The 20,991-nt window shown below is 39.9% G+C and overlaps 1 protein-coding gene across 19 annotated transcripts in view; it reads left to right on the forward strand.

The window, feature by feature from the left end:
• dtna (dystrobrevin, alpha) overlaps positions 1-20,991 on the forward strand; it is a 302,593-nt gene that overhangs the window by 190,576 nt on the left and 91,026 nt on the right. For all 19 annotated transcript variants that reach the window (XM_072570467.1, XM_072570465.1, XM_072570463.1 and 16 more), the window contains 2 exons: positions 12,515-12,669; positions 19,849-19,954. In XM_072570467.1, the coding sequence (XP_072426568.1) occupies positions 12,515-12,669; positions 19,849-19,954 (261 nt within the window). The remainder of the gene's footprint in view (positions 1-12,514; positions 12,670-19,848; positions 19,955-20,991) is intronic.

Consider the following 20,991-nt stretch of genomic DNA (forward strand, 5'->3'; position numbering starts at 1 on the left):
GTTCACATTGTTAAAATCGTACAAAGAACAAGAGCATAGGAACAGGCCCTTTGGCCCTCCAAACCTGCACCAACGCATTTTGCCCTTCCATACTAAAACTGTCTTCACTTACAGGATCTGCATTCCTCCATTTCCTTCCTATTCATGTATAGTCCAGGAGTTTCTTGAATGCTTATATTGTGTCTGCTTCCACCACCTCCTCGGGCACTCGCCACCCTTTTTGTGAAAAACATGCCTCGCATATCTCTTTTAAACCAGCTACCCTCCCACACCTTGAACCTGTGTCCTCTATAATTGAGTCCTCCATCCTGGGAAAAAGCCTCCTACTTTCCACTCTATCCGTGCTGTTCACAATCTTGTAAACTTCTATCAGGTTTCCCCTCAACCTCCTACATTCCAGTGAAAACAAATCCAGTCTATCCAACTTTTCGTCATAGCTAAAATCTCCTATACCAGGTGACATCCTGGTAAACCTTTTTCTGTACCCTCTCTAAAGCATCCACATCATTCTGGTAGTGTGGTGACCAGAACTGTGCACAATATTCCAAGTGTGGCCGAACTAAAAATCTATAAGGCTGCAGCTCAACTTGCCTTTTCTTATACACAATGCTCCTTCCAATAAAGGCAAGCATGCCATAGACCTTTTTTACTATCTTATCTACCTGCACTGCGACCTTCAGTAATCTGTGGACCTGAACTCCCGGATCCCCCTCCGTATCAATACACCTGCATTCATTGTTTAATTTCCACCTGTACTTGACCTTCCAAAATGGATCACCTCACATTTATTTGGATTAAACTCCACCTGCCACTTTCCTGCTCCTGCCTCCAACTATCTATATCATTCTGTACCCTCTGGCAATCCTCCCCACTATCTGCAACTCAACCAATCTTTGTACGTGAGGGCCAACCACTTTCAAACTGTAGTAATTTTAACTCGTGTTTGGGTCCCAGGAGTATACCACCTAAAGGCAGAAAGGAGAGGCTGATGGCAGCAGGGGAGGAAAGTTTCTCTGGCAGGAAATGAACAATGTTCTGAATAAGAGTCATTTCAACAACTTATGAATAGAACTGGCTGCCAGCTTTCCTTTGCCCATAACCACTCTTTCCCTACTTGTTCCCTACTTTATAGTTTACAGGGGGATTAGATTTAATTTATTCTGTTATATGCTAACTGTTTATAACTATAGCTACCGTCCATTACTTGGAGTAAATAGTAATTCTTGTTAAGTACATGAATCTGTTCCATGCTTTCTATCAGTCTGGTTCTGAAAATCAGGTAAAAATTGGGAACAGAAACAGAAATTGCTGGAAAAACTCAGCAGGTTTGCAGCATCTGTGGAGAGAAAATACAGTTAACATTTTGGGTACAGTGACCCTTCATCAGAACTCATTAGGGAATTTTATGAATATATTTCAACTTCTTTACCCTTTATGATGACTTACTTTATTGGTCAGTGCATTGAGTATAGGAGTTGGGACATCATGTTGCAGCTGTACAGGACTTTAGTTAGGTCATTTTTGGAATACTGTGTGCAATCCTGGTCTCCCTGCAATAGGAAGGATGTTGTGAAACTTGAAATTGTTCAGAAAAAATCTACAAGGAGGTTTGGAGTGTTGATCTGTAGGGAGAGGCTGAATAGACTGGGGCTATTTTACCTGGAGCATCGGAGGCTGAGGGGTGACCTTTTAGAGGTTTGTAAAATCATGAGGGGCATTGATAGGGTGAATAGCTAAGGTCTTTTCCCCAGGTTGAGGGAGTTCAAAACTAGGGGTTTAAGTTGAGAGGAGAAAGATTTAAAAGAGCCCAAAGGGACAATGTTTTCATGCAGGGGTGGTATGCGTATGGAATTAGCTGCCAGAGGAACTGGTGAAGGCTGGTACAATTTCAACATTTAAATGGGATCTGGATGGGTGTGTGAATTGGAAGGGATATGGGCCAAATGCTAGCAAATGGGACTGAATTAATTTAGGATATCTGGTCGGCATGGACGAGCTGGACTGAAAGGTCTATTTCTATGCTGTAGAAGCTCTATGACTGTATGACTTTATGACTTTGGGAATAGTGCAGCTTGATTTCCAGCACACTATCCCAGTGAAGCGTGACAGTCTTTTCTGTCAGTTTGATCATTACAATAGATTTATCTATATGTATTTTTATCGTCCTATCTATAATCTTTTATTTCAGTTGATTAGTTGCAATTGTAGTGAAGATAGACCAATGTAATGAATGTAAAGTTGATGCAGCAGGGATAAAAGACAGATGGAAAAATCATGTAGCAGGACAAGGACCAGGAGATTTAAACTCTGGCATCATTTGAATTTTCTGTCAGTCTCCTGTCAGATCCACTTAGAACCACTGCTTGGCCAGCTCATGGGAGCAGGAGTTTAGGTGCTGAGGGTTATCCCCAGAAACATAAAGGAACCATCTTGAATGTATCACAGCCAGAGTGATGAAAAGAAATCTGAAATAAAACTGCATTCTATATCTCATTGTTTAAATACTATTTCTTTTGAAAATAGACAAATTGCTCAATTCATAAGATTGCCAAAGCTGATCTCATTGTATTTCCAAAAGCTTCTGAGCCCTCTTCATTGTATAGACATTCCATTTAAACTTGAAATGAAGAGGTTGAACTGTATGCTTCAGAACAAAAGAAAACATCAAAATGCATTATGCTAAAATAAGCAATAATATTTTTAGTTCGCTTATCACCTCACAATTGAAACTAATTGGTGTGTTGCAGTGACTCTTTTAGATTAACGTTCTTCTAATTAGCATGTTGAGATGGGCCTCAGCATTTGATATGTCCGACTTTGTCACATGGCTATGTAATTGGAATGGTTGAATTCCTTAAGTACAGTCGTCCCCCCATACCCGTGGGGGTTATGTTCCAGGACCTACTATGGAAGCCGGATATCACAGATAGGAGCAAACCCATTCATTTCAATGAGAAACTTACATTCCCAGCAGCCTCCTGGTCCCTGGTGCTGGAACATTCCCTGTAATATGTTCTGGCCATGGTAAACCGCGGGTAAGTGAAATGCGGAAAACAATTCCGCGGATACGGGGATCACCCTGTATACAGTTCTGGGATCCTAGGTCAGTTGACTTCCAGAGGAAAAGCAGTTGGAAGCTTACCTCAGACCCTCTATCTCAGTGTCCAAGCTGCTAGCTGGAAAGTAGCCTATATTTTTGCAAGAAAGAAAACATTTTGCATTCACCTTATTGAAGAAACTGCTACTGGACATTGATCTCTGATCCTCATGTGACCAGATCTTTCATAACTCTACTTTTACGAAACTTGAAATTTATAGTGTGTATTTTCTCTGCTCTGCTTTTTAAAAATTTCTTAAGTGCTTGTGTAGATGAAGTAGCAAAGGACTTCCCCCACACTTTGACTGTCTAATAATCCCTAAGCTTGATTTCAGTTGGAAGGGATTTTGCTGTGGGTTTATTTCAAAAAGTTGAATCTGAAAACTAGGATTTGCATAAGAGATTGGAATAAAAAAGGGAAAGAGAAAATCAAACAATACGTTGCTGTCTTGGGTTTGACAGAAGAAAACCATCAAATTCAGTTTCACCCCCATTTCCCTCTTTGCCCGTAACAACTAGACAGGAAAGTCAGATAAAATGTCTAATGAGTGACTGACCTGATACTCTCTCCACGCTGCTTTCAGAAGTTCTGAAGAAAAAAGCTACTCTAGTAAAGACAGAGGATAGAAGTAAGAGATAGGATAGACTTTTAACAGTTTAATATGGAGTACAATTGAAACACAAAAGTAATTACCATGTATAATAGCCAGCATAATCTGTGCAATGAAGAATGGATCGAACTTATGGAAAGAACCTGCAAACTCATTTTTTGTTGATAGCATTTTAAGATTCAATGTATGCACCAGAAATAAGATTAATTGTTGCAATTTTGAATATTCTGACCCATAATATCATCTTTTTCAATTTCCCTCCTCCTACTTTTCTCTCTTCACTCCATTCCTTTGAAGATGCTGAAGTGTCTTTCCAGAGGTGTCCACAGCTCTCTTGTGGCTCAGTCAAGTGGCCAGATGGCTTACGTGATCTTAGATATTGAGTGATGATGGACTTTTAACATCATGGACTGTCACATCCAAAGAGCAAACTCTGATGACCTGATGGCCACATTTGCACATTTTCCCACAGTGTTTATCGGATAATAGTCGAATGTAGCAATCATGATTGGGAGGAGTGTGTTGGAAGTCAGTGTTACTGTGAGCAGACTGGGTAGAGTTTATAGCAAGTCAGCATTCACTTATGTGGGGGTCGGCATGGGATCAGGGAGAGTATAAGAATGGGTAAGGCTTGAGTCACAGTGGAAAAAAAGACTAGAATGGCTTCACAGAAATTGAGTAAGTTCATTAGTTAGTAAGAAACAGTTTTAGGGACCATCTGTAAATTGTTGTAAATTAGAAAAGTTTATTTTAAAAATAAATCATGTAACTGAGAAATATCAGGAATAAGTGAAAGTCCAGGCCAATATAATAATGTAATATAAGTAAGCCAAATTTAAAAAAGTAGATTTAAGACCTAGTGGCACACATTGGTCAAGGGAAATATGTGGCTTTTAATATGTGGGAAGTAATGGACTTACTGAGGTCCAGAATGGTTTTGTTTTTAGTCAACCTGTTCAGAGGTGTTATTACACACCACTGGAGTAGGTTGGACTTGAACTTGGGCCTTGCAGCCTGTGCTACAAGACTCCAGGGGCACCTTGATGAACATATGTGCAGGAAGTGTGTTGAACTGCAGATAATTGAGCTTCAGGTTTCAGAGCTTGGGCAGCGGTTACAGACACTGTGGCACATCCACAAAACTGAGAGTTATGTGGATAGCTCATTCAGAGACATAGTTACGCCAAACCTTAAGGTTCTGGAAGTGGGCAGGAAATGGTTGAGCGTCAAGGAGTCCAGCAGATGGTGTTGGAGTTTCCTGAAGACCCGCTGTCACATTGGTTTTCCATTTTGGATGCTGATGGTGGAAGTCAGGATGATGAACTGATGATGAAATTTCAGAGAGTCAGAGGTGACTTAATTGAAACATGTAAGATCCTGAGAAACTTAATCAGGGTGGATGTTGAAATCATATTTCTTCTTGTGGAAGAATCTGAAATATTGTTTAAAAATAAGGGGTTGCTTATTAAAACAGGTGAGGATTTTTTTTTCCCCTTAGGTTTCAGTCTTTGGAATTTCTTCCTGAAAAGGCAGTAGATACAGGATATTTAAATGTGCTTATGGCCAAGGGAAATAGATTCTTGATGACCAAGGGGATGAAAGATTATCAGGGCATAAAGGCATTTAGAGTTGCAGTTAAAATAATTATTCAATTGAATGGTGGAATTGGCTCATAAAGGCGACTGGCCTATTCTTGTTTATTTCCCATACATTAATAGTAAAGTGACAGGACCAAAGATGCTTCTTGGAGTCTGATGCCAATGTTAAAGAGATTTGCAGTCCTGAAGAATTATCAGAGACTTCTTGTCTTTGCATTGGCCATGTTATTTTCTTTATTTTGTCAGCAATAACATGCTTTAGAAAAATTCAATGTCTTGATTCATGGTGGATAATTTCCACCATGCTTGCCAGATTATTACAGTTCCTACTCTATGTATTATGGATAAGAGAAGCTGGTAGTTGACCGTTTTGAGCATTCATTCATGGAATCCTCAGCTGTGTCACTTCATTTCATTCCTAAAGTTTCAACCCTTCCTTTTGAGGGTTTAAAAGCATTTGTCCACCTGATTTTTCAATCTTTACCTTGATAATTTCTGATATGGAAGTTTCACCTTTCTCCTTAGGAGAATGAATCTGGTACTAAATGAAGGAGTCATGCTCCAGTATATGATGAACTTATAATCAATACTTTAAAATTTTGAACAAAAACAAGCTATTGAAATGGCTGCTGACTTTGTGGTAATGTTAGATAAGTTAATAGTTCTCAAAGATTTAATATTGAAGTTGCTTTAGTTGCATCAAATTTGACAATCTGTCTCAGTCTTTGGTGGAGGCAGTGAGTTCTGCTGTAGCAATCGTAGGCACCGAATGTATTCTGCATAGTTTTCAAAAGTCCTGGTAGTTGTGCCTGACTAGTAATGTACTTGTTGCTATCCTGCAATGGGTTATCTTGTTAACTAAGATTCTCTTCAAGATAGGCTCACTAATGGTCTACCACTGACAATTAGATAGGTCCTATACAGAACATTAACAATGGAGAATTGGTGGCAGGGCACACCTCAAATAATATTTACCCAATGTAACATACAGGCAAAGGTGACAGATATTATGAGATACTCTGTAATCTGGGCAAACACCATATTAGCCACCCAGGAAATTCACACATTGCTTCAGGATGAAATGCCAACTGAAGGACTGTATAGCACTTTAGCCGCCTTGTCTTTTGTCCATGGTGAAACATGAATACAGTGCATCAAATCAAGATGTATTTTAGACAAATGTGAATCCCCATTTGACTTCCAATTGATTTGTGATAGTCCCTCAAAATCCAGACTGGATTTTATTTTAGAATGACAACAAAATGTTTTTTGACTAACCACCCTATTTGGATGAGGACTTTGGATGGTACATTATTGTTAAAACTTTTAAAAACAGAAAGAATCAGCTCTGCAGATTAGCAAGTCAGCAGATGCAGTCAACCAAGATAATAAATAGCAATAACTTGAGAGTAGAAAAAGACCTCTCCTGAACCTGTTCTAACTTCAGGTTCAGCTGAGAACCAACCTGATGATAATTCAATTACAGTTTGCTGAGAATCACCTGCTTTTCAAGATATTCACTACAGCTAAAGCATTGACTCATCTAAGAAACTACAGGCCTGCTTAAAACTGGCATACTCTCAAGTTCTAATTGTACTTTGTGTTTACTTCATCTGTATCTAAATATTGTGTGTGCAATGGTATGTGTTAGTCGAGTGAGTGAGATTGCTTTTTTTGAAACTTTGGATCAAGTATGGGATAATAAATTTTTTTTGAAACTCAAAGAAGCTTGCTGCTGGAATTATTTGAGCATTTTTGAAAATAGACACATATTGTTTAAGATTTTTATCTTGCACGTATCTAGGATTTTGCATTTATGTTGGTTTTTGTGGGTTTCCTCGGGATGTTCCAGTTTCCTCCCACAATCCAAAGGTGTGCAAGTTAAGTGAATTGGCTGTGCTAAATTGCCCATAGTGTTCAGGGATGTATAGGATAGGTGCATTAGTCAGGAGTAAATATAGAGTCATATAGGTTTACAGCACAGATACAGACCCTTCGGATCAACTCGTCCATGCCGACCAGATATCCCAACCTAATCTAGTCCCATTTGCCAGCACTTGGCCCATATCCCTCTAAACCTTCCTATTCAAATAGGTGAAAATGAGGACTGCAGATGCTGAAGATCAGAGTCTAGATTAGAGTGGCACTGAAAAAGCACAGCAGGCCAGGCAGCACCTGAGGAGCAGGAAAATCGCACCCTGGGCAAAGCCTCCCACCATTGCTGATGAAGGGCTTTTGCCTGAAACATCGACCCCCCCCCCACCACTCAGACGCCACCCAATGTGCTGTGACCCCCCCAGCACCACTGCAATCCAGACTTGCTATTCAAATACCCCTCCAGATGCAGTCTTCAGTTGATCCTTTCAACTTTGAAGCAAAAACTCATTTTACTAAAAGACCAATAAAAATGATCAGTCACACCTTTTATCAAGAGGTGAAATGGGAAGCACTAAAATTATGTCTTGTGCAGATAAACTTTGGGCAATTGACAATAGAACAGAGAATTGGAGTTGTTAATCAAGAAAACATTTCTCTGTGGCATAGATATTTCAATAATCAAACGGATCTCCCAGGGCTTCGGGCATGGAGAGACATTATTGACATGAATGGGGCATATAGAACATTTTTTTTTGTGGGGTTGGGGCATGGAGCAAAATTGGAGGAATGCTGAAGACTGAAGAAATATTTTTTTGTTTTCCTTTTGAAAAAGCTTCAACACCGTGCTGGTGCATCAGCTTGCCTTTGCATCCAACAGACTCCACACTGACTACAGAGATGGCCAGCACAATTCCTGCAGTACTCTACCACCTTAAATGAAGATCACAACTTGCTGGTCACAGTCTCCCAGGCTGAGCTTGTGGAAAACGCTGTGTTGCCAAAACCTAGAGCGGATACCAAGTTTTACTTTTTTCATTATAACAGAGACAAAGATACATACTAGTGAGATATTCATTTTTAAAACAATGAACTTTGGCAACCGTCTGCTTTGTTTTCCCAAACTTGATCACCATCGCCTCCATCTCCCTGCTCCTCTTTCCCCACCCCCCAATCCACCATCCTTCACTCCCAACCATTCAAAAACACCATATCTCCTAATACATTTTCACAAAGCTGATCCACAAAGCCTGGTATTTTCCCAACTTCCATGACCTGCCTCATGGATGAAAACTCAGGCCAACATTCCAGCTCTTATCTGCCAAGCTTTTGGCTCTGGTTTTAAATTACATCAATGCTGTTCTGGAAATATCTGCTGGGAAATATTTCCAAACTGTTAAGGCAAACCTGTCGACAAACACATGCTCCACCTCCTGGGAAATGGGCCAGATCATTATCAAGGACCTTTTCATGACAGTTACCTTAAATCCATGCCCTTCTCTTTTGGAATCAAGGATGTTAAACTTAAGTCCTTTGACTAAATTATATGGCAGAATGCAAAACTAGATCACCTACAGTGCTGAAAGCTTTACAAAATTAATCAGCAATACATAAAATATGATTTAACTTGGATACAGAACTGACTGAAATGGTAGGACACAGAGGGTGATGGTGAAAGGGTTGCTTTTCAGAGTGGAGGCCCCTGTCCAGAGTTGTGCTACACTGGTCAATGCTGGGTCTGCTGCTTATTGTCATTTATATAAATGATTTGGATGTGAACATAGGAGGTATAGTTAGTAAGTTTATCAGAGACTGTATAACTGGAGGTGTCGTGGACAACCAAGAAGGTTACCTCAGATTGCAAAGGATCTTGATTAGAAGGGACAATGTGCTGAGGAGTGGCAGATGAAGTTTAATTTAGATATATATGAGGGGCAGGACTTGTACACATAATGGTAAGGTCCTCGAGAGTGTTGCTGAGCAAAGAGATCTTTGAGGGCAGGTTCATAGTTCCTTGAAAGTGGAATCACATGTAGATGGGAAGATGGGATAGTAAAGAAGACAATTGGTATACTTGTCTTTATTGGTCAGTGCATTGAGTGTAGGAGTTGGAAGTCATATTGCGACTGTACAGGATGTTGGTTAGGACACTTTTGGAATATTGTGTGCAAATCTGGTCTCCCTCCTATAAGAAGGATGTCTGGAACTTGAAAGTGTTAAGAAAAGATTTACAAGGATGTTGCTAGGGTTGGAAGGTTTGAGCTAGTGGGAGAGGCTGAATAGGCTGGGGCTGTTAATTCCAGAGCATCAGAAGCTGAGGGGTGACATTACAGAAGTTATAAAATCATGAGCGGCATATGGAAGGTGAATAACCAAAGTCTTTTCTCCAGTGTAGGGGAGTCCAAAACTAGAGGGCATAGGTTTAAGGTGAGAGGAGAAAGAGGTAAAGGGACCTAAAGGGCAATATTTTCATGCAGAGGTTGGTGTGGATAGAATAGGTGTGTATAGAGGGTGGTGTGCTGTCAGAGGAAGTGGTGGAGGCTGGTGCAATTACAACATTGAAAAGGCATCTGGATGGGTTTATGAATAGGAAGAGCTTCTACCTTAACAGTAATATTTGTTTAACTGTCTAAAATTTTTAGTTAAAATATTTTAAGCACTTTGAACTTCCTGATTGGCCCATTGCAAATCCTTTCATGTGATGAGTTGTCTACTCAGACCCATTCCACCTAAGGGGCAACTTTTTCTTGCAGAGGGTGGTGCATGTATAGAATGAGCTTCCAGAAGAAATGGTGGAGACTGGTACAATTACAACATTTGAAAAGGCATCTGTATGGGTATATGAACAGGAAGAGTTTAGAAGGATATAGGCCAGCTGCTAGGGTAGGGGTAATGGGTCTGGGTGGATTTTTGTTTGGAGGGTCGGTGTGGACTTGTTGGGCTGAAGGGCCTGTTTCTGCACTGTAGGGTTTCTATAGTCTTCTATAGTCCTCTTATATGTTATTATATTATGTATGTTATATATTAATGCATGCTCCCTATTCTTTGTAGACAGAAAGAACACGTGGATGCACTATGCCTGATTCAGTTCAACAAAATAGGTGACAGTCATTCTCAGGTTCATTTCGCAGGGTAATGCCCTGACCAATCAGACTCAACCTGCTTGGTTTAAAGTTTTAACAAAGCCTAGCTGTTAACTGTCTATCAGCATTAATGGATGCATTCTCCATGATAGTCCCTCTGCACAGACTCCACTTGACAACCAATCAGTAGTGTTCTTCCATACAATATAAGGTGTTTTTTTTTCCTTTATATTTATGTTACTGTGAAATATTCTGTTGAATGCAAGATGTAAGCTTGAATAAAATGTGTCTTGCCTTCGGCAGTACTCAAGTTCTATTTTACTGAATGGCGATTTAGAATTATTTAATTTAATTTCATCACCCTGAGAGTAAGAAAATGCACTTACCTAGTGTTAAAAATAATTTGACTATGAGCAATAAGAAACCACAAGTTGAGCATGTGGTAGGGGATGTATTACTGTGTAGCAGCAGTGGTGTCAGCAAGAGAGTAGACAACTCATCACATGAAAGGATTTACACTGAGCCAAACAGGAAGTTCAAAGTGCTTAAATTATTTTCACTAAAAATTTTAGACAGTTAAGTCAATATTACTGTTAAGGTAGAAGCTAAAGTTTTAAAAAGTTTAAAAATGTGATTTGTTTAGTTTTGTTTTTAAAATTCCTGGAATTTTCAGTAATACGAGATCAATTTAACATTTCACAAATATACCACTAGCTATTCAGGGTTGTGAGTGTTTAGAAGTAATTATGAAGTTTGTACACTTATATTGCATGTAATTTTACTGTAACATCTGCCCTCGTGCAGGTGGATATATGCCTATGTCCAGATGTTTCCAGTGAGATCTTGTGTTAACAGTAGATAACTCTTATGCCAGGACTCATCTGTCCATTTGATATCATTTGGTTCTACAGATAATGATGTCACTTTATAGCATGTGCAGGTGGCTGAAAACCAAGGAGCAGGAAAAAGGCTGGTGTCAAGAGTAGAAGAACAGGAAAGTGGGTGGTATGGTGGCTCAGAACATGGTTGCCTGACTGCATCAGCGGCCCAGGTTGAATTCCAGCCTCGGCTACTGTCTGCGGAGTTTGCATGTTTTCCCTGTGTCTGTGTGGGTTTCCTGCAGGTTCTCCGGTTTCCTCCCACAGTCTAAAGATGTGAAGGCGAGGTGGTTTGGCCATGGGAGATATAGGGTTACAGAGAAAGGGGAGTGGGTCTGGGTAGCATGCTCTTCAGAGAGTCGGTATGGACTCAATGGACCAAATGGCCTACTTCTACACTGCGGGGACTTAATGATTCTCGAGGTCTGTACCAGGACTAGCCTTCTTTGTACTTGGGGCCACAGGAAGATGGGGAGGCTGTAGGGGGATGGAATGGTGGGGCTGCCTCCTAGGATTCAGAAGGAAAGGGATACTGCAATGACGAGAACTCAACTTCAAACTAAAATAAAACTTTATTTTGTCATGCAGGATCTTTTATTTTGCATCCTGCAGCGCCATCTTTGGACAGGAGGCTGCTTTCCATCGCTTGAGAATGACATCAGTTTTGTTAATGGTCCTTGTGCCATTATGGTGGTATTAATAGGATGCTTTGCACATTTTACTTTAAAGCTTTCATCTCCATAGCAATCTCAGTTACGTAGACTCTTCATAGAAATCTAATGTCCTTGTACCCAGGAAAACAATCACCTTCCTTCCCAGAATTATCCAAGTTTCACTGTGCTTTAAAGGGACACTATACAAAAAGATAATATTAGCTTTTCCCAAAAATCAAAGATTCCATTTAAAAACTCAGACCCCTCAATCAACAAGATGCAACTTATTTTTAGATATTTACAGCAAAACTAACAGCTTTTGAATGGAGGTTCATAAATCCATGATTGCTGATGAGATGGATATCTGCTGAGTGCATCCTATCTGCCGAGTGCAGCTTCTGGATTTCCACGTCATCCTGCACATGTCTGAACTCCCGAAACTGTTGTCAGTTTCAGTGGGGTAGTGATGGAGAACACTGACAGTTTTGCTTTAATTAATACAGTGACATTCTAAACGTTGTAAATAACATTCAGCCACAGAAGTAGCAGGGCCTGCATTGATGTTTACAGTAGGCATTATGTGCCTGGCCAATGTTCAAACTGATGTTTCTTTTGCAATCAGGTAGTTATAAGGCATAATCTGTTCAACAAATGCTAGCCTTGTGTGTTGAATTTTCAAAACTAGTGATGGTGTGCTTTCTCACTCTATTATCCTTCAGATATTTTCTCTCAAATATCAGACTCCAACGGAATAATGATATATGTGAAGTTTGACCAGTTTCTACGGGAAGTGCTGAAATTGCCAACAGCAGTATTTGAAGGCCCTTCCTTTGGCTACACAGAACAAGCATCAAGGTCATGTTTTTCCCAACAGGTGAACATTTATGAAAACATTTTAGTCTGTGATTACTGGAAAGACCATTACATATTTCAAGGAACATCTTCCTCATTGTCTGTTGTAATTTCAATGGAAAACCTGCAGAGACCTGAGTTTTAAAAAAGTGCTTAACCAATTATTTCCTGGGTTTCCAAGATTTTTCTGTTTTAGGTGTTGTCAGATGGGTAATAGAACTGCCATAGAAATTCATTACCTGCTCTGCCAAAATGTTATTTAATACTGTCAACGGCATCTGTAATTGGCAGTTTTTCAAAAAAGAGATTGTTATGAATTATCATGATTGTCGGGATTTTTGTAAGATTCGTTCAGCTTTTGAAACCAGGCTTATGCATCTCAAAGTATAAGAAACTCCTCGCTCCTCAAGTAGCAATAAACCTCAAAGAAATATATTTTAAAGTACTTTTTAGAAATTCTAATGCTGAAAATATGCTCCCAATCTATCTGGAGAGATGGTGTCCCTTCAGTTTAAATTAATTCTCAGTTTAAATTAATGAAGTTTCCAGTTCCAATAAAATGTCTATGGACAAAATGTTAATTGTCTGTGGCTGCTAAAGCTAAATACTGCGGTTGCTGGAAATCTAAAATAAACTGAAAATGCCAGAAATATTCAGTAAATTAGACAGCATCTGTGGGAGGAGAAAAAAAGGGCTGAATTTTACTATTTTAGTCTAATGGTGAGTTATTTCAAGAATTTTGAAGGGTTTTATGCTGCAAAGCCAACGAAATTTCTTATTGTATCTTATAAACTACTTACCACACCTATATAGTGACCTTGTTGTCCAATTTCAGCCTTATTTTACCATTCACCATCTTCCAAACAAATAAAATTAGCTTTATTGTCATGTGTATTCAAATGAGTACAGTGAAAAGTTTACAGCCACTACATTACAGCGCCACCTTAAGTATAAATGTACCTAGGCGCAGATACCTAAGATCAAATTCTTAGAAAACAAAACGAAAATAGAAAAATAAAGAAATAAATAGACCAGCATTACATGTAAACAGGAATAAATTAAATATAAAGAACTAAAAAGTTGAAAATATCAGTTTTTTTTTTACCTTGTACATGCTCGCACCTAGCTGCAAAGAAGCCCTCCATGCCTCGTTGCTGCCTGTGCTGGGTCCACCAACATAAGAGACACCTCACTTTCGGCACTATCGTTTTGATGCTGGGTCCACTCTGCTGATACTGCTGAACCCACACTCACACCACAACTAAGAGTCCCAGGCTCCATTGCCAGGCCAGGCCAGGCCAGGCCAGGCCGCTGCTGGACCACGGCTGCAGATGTCGCCTTGCCAATGCTTCCATCTTGAAGAGTCTGCAACCGCTGATGCCACTGTCCTGATCACTGGAGGAGCTTTCCTGCTGCCGCTGGCCCGAATGCCAGGAGAAGCACTTCGCTGCCGCTGCTATTGGACCTGAACGCCAGGTGAACACGCTCACTGCTGTTTCCATTGACCTCAAACACCAGGAGAATGACCTTCCTGCCACTACTGCTGCCTTCTATTGCTGGGATAAGCCACATCTGCCACTCTGCATGTGGCCCACTCTTGCTACTGCACCGGTGCTGCCAACCAACCCACCACAGAAAAGAAGAGGAAAATAAAGATAAAGAAACCAGCAGAAGCAAAAATAAAACAAAGAAGAAAAACAGATGGCCCCCAGGCAGGAGCTCGAATATAGCCGTGTTACTCTGCCACCATCTTGCACCAAATACTGGAATTGGCCGGCATTCCTAGTGTCAGTGCCAACTCTAAAAGGACCCAGACAAGCATGGTCAGTCTGGAATTTGAATGCATGATCCCTGATGTTTGCCCTGGACCTTGTGGAGAGGGATCTGGAAGTCTTGTTGGATAAGATGGTATGCAGGCTGGATGTCTACTTCCCCCAGCATCAGCAGAAGAGGCTATGACAGCAAATCATGCGAGCCTGGTCAGAAATTACCACCCGGATCAGTGTGAACTTAACCATCTGGAAGATTGTATAGTGGTATATAAAGAACATCAATTACCTTCTCCACTCTGCTGGGGCAAATGCCACCATATTCTTCTTAAGACCCCCCCCCAACTCAATCTCTCTCTCTGCCACTGTACCACTTCTCACATAGACACATGCTCTTCCACTCTCATTACTCCCCCTGACATCTTCCCTTACTTGCTGTTACCCACCCAATACTGACATGATCAATCCTGCATGCCCTTTGAGTTGCCTACCCACTTGCTTCTGATTTTCCACAAGTGCACAAGCTTTGCCACCCACTTTCATGTCCATTAATATATGCCTCTCTCCCATTCCAAAAGGGCAGAAATACTAAAGATGGGCGGTACTGACACTTGGCTTCTCACCCATTACAAGGGGACAGGTCTGACTTTGACCACTACAAGTGGTTGCCCAACCATGTCCCAAGACCCTGGACTGATATCAGAAGCTACCTTTGACTTCATATACCAGAATCCCCTGAACAAAGACAATGTCTCTTGACTTGATTCAGGCTTATTGATAACCATAATGAGCTTCCTGGCTTTTGTCTGCACTAATAAAAGACACCACAGCAGTGCTTTGAGCCCAGTTCCTCTGGCTGAGTGGGCAAGGTGCAAAAAGGGAGACCAAGGCAATGCAAGCTAAGTGTCTAGTGAGCATCAGAGTAGGCTCCAAGATAGTGAGTGCTCGATCAAACAGGCTAGAGAAGAAACCTGGTTAGACACAAAAAAAACTGCAGATGCTGGAATCCAAGGTAGACAAGCAGGAGGCTGGAAGAACACTGCAAGCTAGGAGCATCAGGAGACGGAGAAGTCAAAGTTTCAGCCCTAACCCTTCTTCAGGGAAAAAAAACCTGGTCAAGTCCATGAACTGGGTATGTGTCCCTGAGCTCACTGTCCTTGCAGCAGCATTAAAATGATAACTGTTGCTACACAAAGAGGTACAGCAATGAATTGCAGAAGTATCCTGTGGATGGTTTGGAGATGTGCCATGAGCTTCTTAGAAGGTAATGCATGTTGAATGCCAATGTCTATGGATGTGAGATGCTTGTGGCTAGTTCTCATGAAGCGTGCCCTGTGCCTCACATGGAAATCCTTTGGAGCAAGTGGCAAGCTTAAGTTGCTGGGATCTGCTCTCATTTCCACGTTGAGGATTTTTGCTGTCTATCTTATTGAGTGCATTTGGTAAGATGGGAGGTTCAATATTAATGAGGTAAGTTGGAACATTAGTAAGATTTTTAATAAGCTATAGTCACCCTTTATTTGGAAACTTCCAGCTGCCTAGTTAGAGTCTCACTTTGTCACTCAACAAAAACTTAAGATGTTGCAGGGAATTGATCAAGATGTCGATAATCTCGCTGTAGTTCATGTTGTTCTGACCTTTATAAGATTCCTCCTATTATTACCATTTATGATCTTTAGATGATGGGTTCTAATGAAAGGTTACATACTTGAAACACTAACTCTGCACAGATATTACCAGACCTGCTGAGTAGTTTCAGTAATTTCTTTTTATGATATCAGTGTCATGTCCTTTACAGATGCTGATGGATTAATTGTTCTTCCACAACTTTCTGTTTTTGTTTTAGAAATGCATATTGTTTTGCTGCTTCAGTCATTATTTACAACACATTGTTAATCTGTTAGTACTCTCTCTAATAATATGCATATATAACCCAGTAAATGGAACCAGCTATAGACTTGCAAAAAGCACATGTGTGAAATTACCCTGTATATTGTGTGCTGTATTACTTAACTGTGAGTGTAAATTGCCTTTGAATATTTGCTTTAACTGTTGAGAATTTCTGAGTTTCTGATTTCTGATCCAATGATAATCTTCAATGTCAGTCTACCATTTCTTAGCCTGACTATTTATTTAATAAATAAACTGTTCTCCTGGACAGTAGTCTCAGAAGTTCATGCTGTACTTCCTTACCATCTGTTTCACCATCATCTACAACCCCTAACATAAAAAAAGATAAACAGAGAAAGAATAGAAGAGAATTAAGTAACAAGTGAATGAATAAAGACATATGTTGTCAAATATTTTGTTATGCACTCATCAGAACAATTTGCAAGAAATACCAAAGTAAAGGGAAAAACCTTTATATTCTGAGGAAACTGCTGATTGTCAAGTGGACGCTGATCAGTAGAGTTATTGACACAGAATGTGCACCGTTTAATGATGACTGACTGTCAAATGCCAAGCCTTGTTTAAATTTTAAATTGTGCAGGTTTACTCTATTTGGTCAAGGTCAGGTGTCACACAATGCCAAGTTATAGTTCAACAGATTTATTTGAAATCACGAGCTTCCGGAGCACTGCTCCTTCATCAGGTGGTCTGTTAAAGGAGCAGTGCTCTGAAAGCTTGTGATTTCAGATAAACCTGTTGAACTATAACTTGGTGTCATCTAACTTCTGACTTTGTCCACCCCAGTCCAAAACTGGCACCTCCCCATAATGCACAATTAAACAAGGTATTGCCTTGAAAAATGAACCAGACAATGGCTGTCAGCTATTTTGTTGAATTGAAGCAGGTGCAGTGTGCATTCTTCATAGCAATGTCTCCTTTAATCAGAGTCCAGTTGTCAACTAAAGTGCTCTTTCCTCTTCCATAGTATTAATGTTTTTACTCTCTACATTGCTATCTTTTGCAAATTGTTCTAATGGCAAGATTAAAAGAGTATGTCTGTTTTCAGCAATTCTCAAGTTCTTTTAAAGAATAGATAAAAGGAATTGGTAAGATTGGAACAAGAGAAGAGAAAGAGAGGTAGAATTTCATGAAAATGGGAAAATCGATCCTTTATGAAGAACAATTCATTGCCAATTGTAGCTACCAATTGTAATCAGCCTCTCTTTCCTGCCCTCAGTCACAAGCTTTTATTCCTGATGAAGGGCTTTTGCCCGAAATGTTGATTTCGCTGCTCGTTGGATGCTGCCTGAACTGCTGTGCTCTTCCAGCACCACTAATCCAGTATTTGGTTTTCAGCATCTGCAGTCATTGTTTTTACCTTGTTTTTGCCACCTGTCACAACAGTCCATACCTGGTGGGTATTTAGTTGTTACATTCCTGGATAGCTGCTTCTCAAGCTGTACAAATCTCTGTTGCGTGATGGACAAGCACTGGCCAGAGTAATTGCTATAGCTTACTTCAGCTTGTTCTCACTGCTCCACCAATCACAGATTCTGTTTCTTGAGATGCAGCAAGAGTGAGAGAAAGGGGACCTGTGATTGGATGAGCTGAAGAAGACTGCAGTGGGGACACTGGGTCTCTGATTGGAGGAGCAGCTCCTCAAAGATTCTGTCTGTGCCACAGACGATGCAATCTTTCTCTAATTGCTTGATCCACAGTTGAATTTTGAGGATGATTAACATACTTTCAGGTAAATTCACGACAGCTTCTGTATATTTTGAGCACTGGTATTCAGTGTGCTTAATTATTTCTTAATATCATGTGGAGTGAATTAAAGTGGCTGAAGACTGGCATCTGAAACAGTGACTATGGAAAAGACTGAGAAAGGATCATTTTCTTGGGACTTCATGATTGTGTCAGCTCCAGCCTTGTCTGAACTTTGCCAACTTTGTTGATGGTGATGTTCATGGAGTTTTCTTCTCTCATTAGGTGTTTAAATATCTACCATAGTTCATGTCTGGATCTGGCTGAACTACTGAGCTCTGAAATTGTCTGTTGATTGTGGGATTACTTATCTCTGACCATGCATGCAGAAGCAACCTGTGGTAGAGTTATGTGATGATGCTTTGCACATTGTCACCCCATCTTTAGGTATACTGATGCTCCTCAGTGAACTAGGGGGAATAGTCTAAATGTGTCCAGTTTTCAGCTGGTGGAACTACTTTGAATATATTTTATTTAGCATGGGGGAGGATATCCTCAGTAAGAAAATGGGTCTTTATCTCCACAAAGACTGTGTGTTTGTTATGATACTAACACAATCATTGGCAGATACATTTGAAACTGGGGAATTGGTAAGAACAAGGCCAAGTAGAACAGCCGCAAGCCCAATTCAATAGAACTATGTAGTTCTTCATGATGGATTTGAAGTTAAACACCAGAATACTTTTTCTGCTGTTAACAACACGCATTGAATCTTCCAAATTGTCTTCAGCATGGAGGAGTTTTAATGTCAGCTGACAGTGTGCCATAAGTGTTAATCAACGGGACTTATTAACATACAAATTGAGAGCAGGAATATGCTTCAAGGAAATTTCCTTGCTCATTTTTGAGTTGATACAAGGAAAGTTCACAGGTTCCTGAGTCGATATTAAAGATTCCCAGGGCAACTTGTTCCCAATTGTATATCAATGTATACTACATCCTGAGCATCTGACCTGTTCATGGGGTCAAACATGCCCAGGATGTAAATGGAAGAGTTTGGGATATCCTTCCTATGGTTCAGAAAAGATTTACAAGGATGTTGCCAGGGTTGGAGAATTTGAGCTATAGGGAGAGGTTGAATAGGCTGGGGCTGTTTTCCCTAGAGCGTTGAAAGCTGAGGGGTGACCTCATAGAGGTTTATAAAATCAGAAGGGGCATGGATAGGATAAATAGTCAACGTCTTTTCTCTGGGGTGGGGGAGTCCAGAACTACAAGGCATAGGTTTAGATTGAGAGGGGAAAGGTATAAAAGGGACCTAAGGAGCAACTTTTTCACGCAGAAGATGGTGCATGTATGGAATGAGCTGCCAGGGGAAGTGGTGGAGTCTGGTACAATTGCAACATTTAAAAGGCAGCTGGATGGGTTTATGAATAGGAAAGGTTTGGAGGAAAATGGGCTGGGTGCTGGCAAATGGGACTCTGTTAGGTTGGGACATCTGTTGGACTGAAGGGTCTGTTCCATCTCTCTGATTATATAATTCCATGAGTATTACTGTAACAAGTAGTAGAATTTGTAGAATTGTATTTATAATGTGGAGCAATTTATACACTATGCATTTCTTAGCTGTCATTTATACTAAATATTTGAATTACATTTGTTTGAGAATATTAATAGGAAATGCTAAGAACATGCAAGAAGCACTTGGATGAAAAATGCATATGTCTTAGGAAGAAGGAGAAACTTTGAGTGGCACAGATTTTTGATGCTGTTTGTATTTCAAAGACATTTTTGTTTATCTTTTGGTGAGATGATTCCAAATTATTATTTTGTGTTTACAGAAAAAAGTGACACTCAATACATTTCTGGACACTTTGATGTCTGATCCCCCACCACAGTGTCTTGTCTGGTTGCCACTCATGCATCGTCTTGCAAATGTTGAAAATGGTACGTTATGAAGAATTTAAGATACTTTCACTTTGCCTACTGTTTTGTTTTGAAGCATTTCCTTCAAATTCTGAAAGTAATGACTCATTGTGGGTTTCTAGCCTTCATTTGTAATATCTCCCATAATTTACTGAAAAATACAACATATCTGCTTTCAGACTGAAAAGAGGTCTGAAAATTCTTTTGAGTTCAAGTTCAGTTCCGCAATGAAAATTTTCAAGTGTGTCACTTCTCCTTTTAAAAATACAGTGATATGCTTAGTAAAATCCACAAGAAAATGATTAATCCTCCGGACTTTTAACAATAATGTGTGCTGTTGCTGGCACATTTGAACACACCTTGCCTATTATTTCTGACCTATCTCATCTCTCAACAATTTGAATCAACTGCATTTTTGTATTGATTTTCTTTTGTTACTTTTATGTAGTCAAATGATTCCATGAATGTTATCAAAGAAGTTTTGATATTGAGCCATATAAAGTGATATTAAGGCTTTTGAGCAAAAGATGTAGATTTCAAGATTTCAAGGTTGAGAAGCAGAGACAATTAAGGAGCATATTCTAGAGTGTAGGGCATTTGCAATGGAGTGATTTTAAATTTAGCAGGTTCAAGAGGTTAGAATTGGAGGAGTGCAGAGATCTTAGAGTGAGGAAGGAGGGTGTGGGAATTGTTGGACTGGACAAGATTGCAAAGGAAGGGAGGGATAACACCATAAAGAAATTTGATAACATGGAAAAGAATTTTAAATTTGTTTTCTGTTTATGCAGTGTCGCAATGTCGGTCAGCAAGTGAAAGGGTGATGCTTGTTCAAGTTCAGATATGGACAGTTAAGATTTGGATAAACTCCAGTTTATGAAGATCAGAACATAAGAAGCTAGACAGGAATATAGATGAATTTTCAAGCCTGGAGGGATGATGTTTCAGCAACAGACAAAATGACAGAACAGAGTTGAGTGAAATGCTTGGCTGATTCAGTGCCTGAGTGTCTCAATTTTAGTGGAGACTCGGCATTGCAAAATTATAGTGGTAATACCTGT

This window comes from Chiloscyllium punctatum, chromosome 5 (genome assembly GCF_047496795.1).
Source record: "Chiloscyllium punctatum isolate Juve2018m chromosome 5, sChiPun1.3, whole genome shotgun sequence".
NCBI lineage: Eukaryota > Metazoa > Chordata > Chondrichthyes > Orectolobiformes > Hemiscylliidae > Chiloscyllium > Chiloscyllium punctatum.